The following is a 7,217-nucleotide window of genomic DNA, read 5'->3' as shown; positions in this document are numbered from 1 at the left end:
GCATCTGACCACCAAAAGTAAAAGATTCCTGTGGATGATAACTGGAAGTTGTTGTCTACAATGTACAGAAACGTGTGTGCAGCTACATGTGAGTTCCAAGACAAAGGAATGATACTTTAGAGAGTAGATTATATATTAGACTAGAACTGAGCAGCATTGTGAGTGCATCTATATATTCACATACAAAAGTAAAAGTTTCCCTATGCCTACCTGGCATTAAATAATTTAATAAAAGCAACCAGCACAGCCAGTTTTATAAGTGGAAGTCAAATCAAAGGGATTTTTTCAATGGATGGGTACAATGGTCTTCAGATGCTTCTCTACCAATCCAGAGTGTAACAGAAAAAATCTTCAAGAAGCAAATTGAACCAGGAGCTTGAAGCCAGGGCATTCAGAAAGTCAGCTGAATATTCATAGAGCCCCTGGCAAGTCAACTTGTATTGACTTTAACATACTGAAAAGGTCATGTGAATCAACGCTTTTGATAATACATAAAAATGATTATATGTGAAATAAGAGTCACAGTAATATAACAGAAATAACAGTTTATGAAGACTGTCAGTAATGGTTCTTCCTTTCCTTTTTTCGTGGGTTAGGTTCCAAACCGAAAGTGGTCTCCGTCAGAATGTGGAGGCTGATATCAATGGACTGCGTCCTCTCTTGGATCAGCTGACTCTCAGCAGGTCTGATCTGGAGATGCAGTTTGAGTCTCTTAAAGAAGAACTGATCAGTCTCAAGAAGAACCACGAGGAGGTAAGAGCTTCAGAACAAAAATTCGGTATTTTGAATCTCCTGTGAATTTCCTTGCTGTGGAGGTATAAACTTCCAAACAATTATGAACACATGAAGCTGCCTTATACCATTGGTCCATCAAAGTGAGTGTTTGCAGCAGCTCTCCGGGGGCTCAGGCTGAAGTCCTTCACATCACCTGATCCGTTTCAACTGGTGATGCTTGGGATTGAACCTGTGACCTTCTGTGTGCCGAGCCAATCTTTTACCACTGAGCCACAGCCCCTCCCCACAATTTGGGATCAGTATACTTCTGTGCCCAGAGGCACAGAAATGCTTTCAGGGTTCCCATTGGACATAATTTGTACCAAGCAACTTTCTTCTTTGAAAAAAGGTGCATCTTTGTGTAAAGATCACAAATAAACTGTATGAATGGAAGTAATAGTTTTCAACTGCAGGTTCAATTCTTCTTGAGAAGGTCAAGTGTAAAGATACAACTCCTCCACCAGCCTCATTCTCTCACTACTCAAAGGGCCAATGTGTACATTAATATTTTTTTTAGTTATGGAGATTAATATCTGCTGTGAAGGAAAAAGGAACAAGCCTAACTCAGAAAGCTTTACAGGGGCCAAGAAGTATAATGTCATGGGCCACACACAGGCCAATCACTGTTACCAGATATTTCCCTGCCATTCCCTCTTTTGGCCAAATCTGAGCAGTAATGCCTAGACTTTTATTCCATGCCCGACACTCTCCTGAGTTCAGAACCTACAATGGGCTGGAATCCTGAAACCTTGGTTGTAGGGATGCCAGCCTCCAGACTACAGAGATCAGTTCCCCTGGAGAAAATGAATGCTTTGGAGGCTGGACTCTATGACATGGTACCCCACTGAGGTCCCTGTCCTCCCCAGGCTCCATCCCCAAATCTCTAGGAGTTTCCCAACCTGGCTCTGGCAACCTGTCCCCATCCCCCTCCTGTGGCCAAATGGGACCTGGCAACCCTACTTGGTTGGAAATAAGCAAGCATCTATTTCTTATAGATTCTGTTTTCTCTTCTAATGTTCTGCTTTCCCCCATCCATTGTTTCATAGTCAGATGCATTAGCAATGTATTTTTAAAAAAATGGTATTTGTTGCTTTCCTTTCATGATATATTATCTTTCCCTTCTTGCAGGCCCTGAGAGGACTGCAACACCAGTCCGGTGGCGATGTCAGTGTGGAGGTGAATGCTGCTCCTGGCCTGGATCTGAAACAACGTCTTGATCAGCTCAGGGCTGAATACGAACACCTCATTGATCAAAACCGCAGAGAGGTGGAAAGCTGGTATGAAACCAAGGTAAATGGAGTGTTTGCCTGTATTCTCTTTGTGGATGGGTGAAAAAGAAGAGGAAAATGTAGTACTCCAAGAAATAGTCTGATGCTGTCCACAGAAATAATAGATATCAGATTTTGGTTTTGGTAGGGTGGAGGGAAAGGGGAAGCAGGGACACCAGCCAGTTCATCCTTTTGCACTAGGGTTGCCAACCTCCAGGTAATGGCTGGTGATTCCCTGGGATTACAACTGATCGCCAGGCAACAGAGACCAGTTCCCTTGGAGAAAATGGCTGCTTTGAAAGGTGGACTCTATAGCATTATACTCCACTGAAGTCCTTCCCCTCCCCAAACCCCACCCTCCTAAGGCTCCCCCCCCCGCCAAATCTCCAGGTATTTCCCAACCTGGAGCTGGCAATCCCACTTTATACAGCCATCCCTTTTCCCAAGCCTCAAACCAGCTCAGCCTTGACGTTTTAGGTTAGCAAGCAGCCCTGATCAATTTGTAAAAAAAGTCCTTGTTTCAAGCAAAAAACATTCCTAGGCAAAATGGCCTTGTCATTTATGCAAAAAATACTTTAGTTGGTATCATAGGGCGATAGGGTGGTTCTAAGTGACTCAGTTTGCTGGGAGGCAAAGACGCCTCACCAGAGTATTCTACTGGCAAGCCCCTCTGTTCTCCATCCCTGAGGCCGTAGCTACCAATATCTCTGCATCAAGTCCTAGCTAAACTTGTAAACAAAGGTTAATGAAATCCAAGCGGCCGATTAAAAGATGCACTGGGAGGGGCTTTTTAAAGCAGAGAAGCGGCGTGTGCGTGGGAAATGAGATGTTAGACTGCTTTTCCTTGCACAGGATTCTGATTGTGTGTTTATTCACATATGAAATTTTGCAGGGGGGGGAAGTTATGTGTTTGAGGAGAGCAATTTGGAGTGGGGAAGCAATTTAGGGTGGGAAGAGTTAAGCGACTCACCCTGCACTTCTCCACTCTGCATCAACTTCCCTTGAATAGCTTTTCAGTGGCTATTCAGCAGTGGCTATTCAGCAGACAGACATCAGAGTTTCATTACATGCATTTGCATAGAACTTTGTGTTAGATGCTATTTCTCCTGGATGCCCAAAATATCTTTTTTTCTGGGACTTAGTTTGACACTCGAAAGGCTGGTTTACAGGGCCAGGCTTAACTCAAGTGCTAAACAGTTACCAGTCCGGATGCTACAGTTTCAGAATTGAAAAGTCAGGGCTTTCTTCAAGAAAGGGTAGACTGGCATCGAGCAAAGGCTCCAAGTAAGCAGTAGCAAGGTCCTAGATACAGAAGTACGGGTGGAAAGGATACTCATCTCTGCCTGCTGTCTTTCCAGACCAACCTTAAGGCTATTGTTTTAGCTTCTTTCTCTTCACAAGATCTGCTGTAACCCTGCAAATCACACAGCCTTCATTTGTGCCTTTTAGATGGAGGAGGTTCGCCAACAGGTCACTTCAAGTGGTCACGAGATGGACAGCACCAGCCAGCAAGTTTCAGACTTGAGGCGGGAGTATCAGACGCTGGAGATCGAGCTGCAATCCCAGCTTAGCATGGTAAGCAATCACAGAAAACTGCATCTTATTTCCCATTGGCAATGGCCAAGATTGTCTTCTCATCTCCTTCCCCAGCACAACGTCCCAGCTTCCTGCATTTGCCTCCTACCTCATGAGTTCCTTTCTTGATCTCAGATCCAGTCTATGCAAAACAGTCTGGAAGACACAGAACGCCGGTACAATCTGCAGCTGCAACAGATTCAGACCCTGATTGAGCCGGTGGAAGCAGAACTGGCCAGCATCCGGTGTGAGGTCGAGAGCCAGAACCAGGAGTACCAATTGCTCCTGGGCATCAAGACACGCCTGGAACAGGAGATTGCTCAGTACCGCCGACTGCTCGAGGAAGGACAGCAAGAAATGTAGGTTGACAGGAGGTCAGATAAGTGGGTCCATCCTGGCAACAAACCACGTATGGTAGCACAAAGATAACCAAGAACCTCCACAAATGCTGCTGCTTGAATATTTGCAATCACAGATGTCAATGAGTAGACTTGCTAGAGTTTCCTTTATATCCTTACGGACCATACTGCAGCTAGGTATCAAGGAGGAAAACAAGTAACAAATTGAGTCGGTTAGTGAACATATGATACTACTTTATAAAGGTGCCACTGGACTCAAACTTTGTTCTATTGATTCAGACCAACACGGCTACCCACCTGAACTTATTTTATATTGACTCCAACTATCACTCCTTCTAACCCAATTCTGTCTACTACAGACAGCCTGAGCTCTCTAAGGTCTCAGGCAGAGGTTTATTCCAGACTAAATGAAGATATTGGGTATGGACAAAGTTTAGAAGGTGAAGCTCAATCAACAAGTAGAGCTGCCAACCTCACCACCTGGCCATCTCCCAGTATTACAATTGATTTCCAGATGATTAAGATCAGTTCCCCTGATGAAAATGGCTGCTTTGGAGGGTGGACTCTATGGCATTATATCCTGCTGAGGTCCTTCCCCTCCCCAAACCTAGCCCTCCCCAGACCCCACCCCCAAAATCTCCAGGTGTTTCCCAACTGTCAACCCTAATCAACAAGGCATATTCTACTATAGTGTTGTTTTTCTATGTATGGATTTGTGGTGCTATTTATGATTCTGTTTTTCTTTTTCAGCGGGTCTGTTGGAGGAGGATACGGAATTTCATCTGGAGGAGGATACGGAGGTGGTAGCATGGGAGGAGGAAGCATGGGAGGAGGGGGCAGAATAGTCGGAGGAGGCATCAGTGGAGGCAGTATGGGAGGAGGAAGTATGGGCATCGGAGGAGGAAGTATTGGAGGAGGCCGAATTGGAGGAGGAAGCATAAGCGGAGGCAGTATGAGCGGAGGCGGCATGAGCGGAGGAGGCATGAGCGGAGGCGGCATGAGCGGAGGAGGCATGAGTGGAGGCGGCATCAGCGGAGGAGGCATCAGCGGAGGAGGCATGAGTGGAGGAGGCATCAGTGGAGGAGGCATGGGCGGCAGATCATGCAGCCCAGTTGGAGGAAGTAGCCAAATTGGTGGAGGAATGTCAAGCAGTCAAATTGGAGGAGGTGGCGGCGTTAGTTCTTCACGTTCTCAGTCCTACTCCAGTTCACATTCCTCAGGTAAGGCTAAAGAACTGCCTCAAGCGCAACTCCACACCCCCTCCCAGTTTTGTTGGTTTCCGTTATTCCTCCTTTTCTCAAACAGTGGGGTAATTAACGACCAAAGGTTGTACCAATTGTGACAAAGCTCCTTTATTAAAGCATCTCCCTGTAGGGAGAAAAAGTGCAAACCTTGGGTATGTGCAGGAATTGTGCCGAGCTGACTTTGTACATAAGCTCCCAGAAACAGAAATTAGCTATGACCACTGAGCACATGAACACTGTACATGTACCTACAGTCAACATCTGTGAACATCTGAGCACAGTTCACCAGTGCCTTTCTATACATTTCTAATCATACGTTAAGGCCAAACCGGGGCTATTCCAATCAGGACTGCAGGCCTAGGGTTTCTAAAGTCAGTTGCTGGAGTTGCAGCTGAAATTTTGAGCAGAAAAAGCTGGAAGCTGGAACCTGAAATGCTGTGGGCAGATAATAACACGCTGTTGAACATTGCTAGCCAGCAGGCCAGACTTACAGTGGCCGGATAACGAGGGGGGGAGGGGGGCTTTTTGCACCGCCGCAATTAGAGCCACCATAACGCGATCCCACATGTCGGCGGCACGCTACGGTTCCTTCCCTCCGTGCCTGCACATCAACGAGGGGCCGGAGGGAAAAGCCACAGCCGGCGCGATCACACCAACAGACTCCAGAGGCAGCCCATGGCAAACCGATTGCTAGTACCTCTGAGCAGGTAGTTTTTAATTGCGCATTTTCGGTGGTACGCCACAGGTTTGCCACGGGTGCGCTTCACTTCCCAGATGTTGCGGTGTGATCACGCCCGGATAATCCGCCATGCACTCGTCGCTCTCCCGTGACAAATACTCCATGTGAATGGGGCCAGTATTTATACCAGGTCTGGTACAGCTAGAGGCTTCATAATAACTGCTAGTTCCTGCTCTTGTGCCAAAAGAGGCTTCTAAAGTTTGAGAAAACAGTAGTACCTTCTCCTTGGTTCCCTCTTCAGTCCATATGGTTCTTGATTTAAGCCTCAGAATCTCTTAACACCATGTAAGAAATTCATTATGATTGAGGAAGGCCATAAAATTTTAGCAAGGCTATCTTGTAAATTCTTTTTACAGTCCTGCACATACTTTTAGAGTTCTTGACACCTTCTTCTGAATGGGATTAGAATGGGAATAATCTCTTAAAGAAAATGTTGGATGAAGGAGGAATTGGAGATGACATGCTCCCTTACTCTTTTGCAGATAGTTTTCCATTGCATTATAAGACAATGCTTTCTGAGAAAATGGTGCAAAATTGGGTAAATTTAGGAAGTTTGAAAGCAAACATGACATGCCAGTATGAAATCTACTTTGTGACATGCTAAAATCCTTGGCATTCATGCATTCATGCATTCAATGACTTGGCTTCTTCTCTTATCTTTCAACAGGACATGGAAGGAAATCCATGGATTAATCAGCTGCCGTATGAAGACGCTCTGACCCCAAGCCCTACAAGTAGTTCTGCTGATAAAGAAAGAGTGCAGCCGCTGCCGTTCCCTGCAACGCAAACCCACAAAACTGACAGGATTCCCTTTTTCAGCTACCTGACTTCACCATCTCCCCACAGAAGTCTATTGCAGCGGCTCCCCAAATTCCCCATCCTGCTAGTTTCTCCCATTCTTTAATGCCCTTTCTAGCAGAACGTCCTCTTGCTTTACTTTGTTACACAGAATGGCTGACCGCTCAGCCTTTTAGTGTTGTTGAGGGTTGTCTAATAAAGCTCTATTACTGCTTGAAGCAATCAGAAAACTCTGTTTGTCCTGTAATTGTTATTTCTGCAAAGCAACCACTTCCAAAATTAGGAGATGATGATGATAGATAATAGATATACACACATACACACACAGCGGCAGGCTGATGCTTCCGTCCGCCATAGATGGCAGTATCTAGCTGCTCTTAAATTCTTACACCAGACTACAAGGGTTTACACCAGCGTGGCATGATCCACTGTTGACAGTATTGCAACCAGACACAACATT

General features: G+C 45.7%; 1 protein-coding gene across 1 annotated transcript in view; it reads left to right on the top strand.

The window, feature by feature from the left end:
- Positions 1-6,975, top strand: part of LOC107119877 (keratin, type I cytoskeletal 10-like) — a 10,496-nt gene extending 3,521 nt beyond the window's left edge. The window contains exons 3-8 of the mRNA XM_015422493.1: positions 597-753; positions 1,903-2,064; positions 3,492-3,617; positions 3,753-3,976; positions 4,727-5,196; positions 6,627-6,975. Of these exons, the coding sequence (XP_015277979.1) occupies positions 597-753; positions 1,903-2,064; positions 3,492-3,617; positions 3,753-3,976; positions 4,727-5,196; positions 6,627-6,652 (1,165 nt within the window). The 3' untranslated portion in view covers positions 6,653-6,975. The remainder of the gene's footprint in view (positions 1-596; positions 754-1,902; positions 2,065-3,491; positions 3,618-3,752; positions 3,977-4,726; positions 5,197-6,626) is intronic.
- Positions 6,976-7,217: the final 242 nt, after the last annotated feature.

Source organism: Gekko japonicus, unplaced genomic scaffold (assembly GCF_001447785.1).
Source record: "Gekko japonicus isolate JY-2015 unplaced genomic scaffold, Gekko_japonicus_V1.1 scaffold1255, whole genome shotgun sequence".
NCBI lineage: Eukaryota > Metazoa > Chordata > Lepidosauria > Squamata > Gekkonidae > Gekko > Gekko japonicus.
This window is presented reverse-complemented; position numbering and strand designations above follow the sequence as displayed.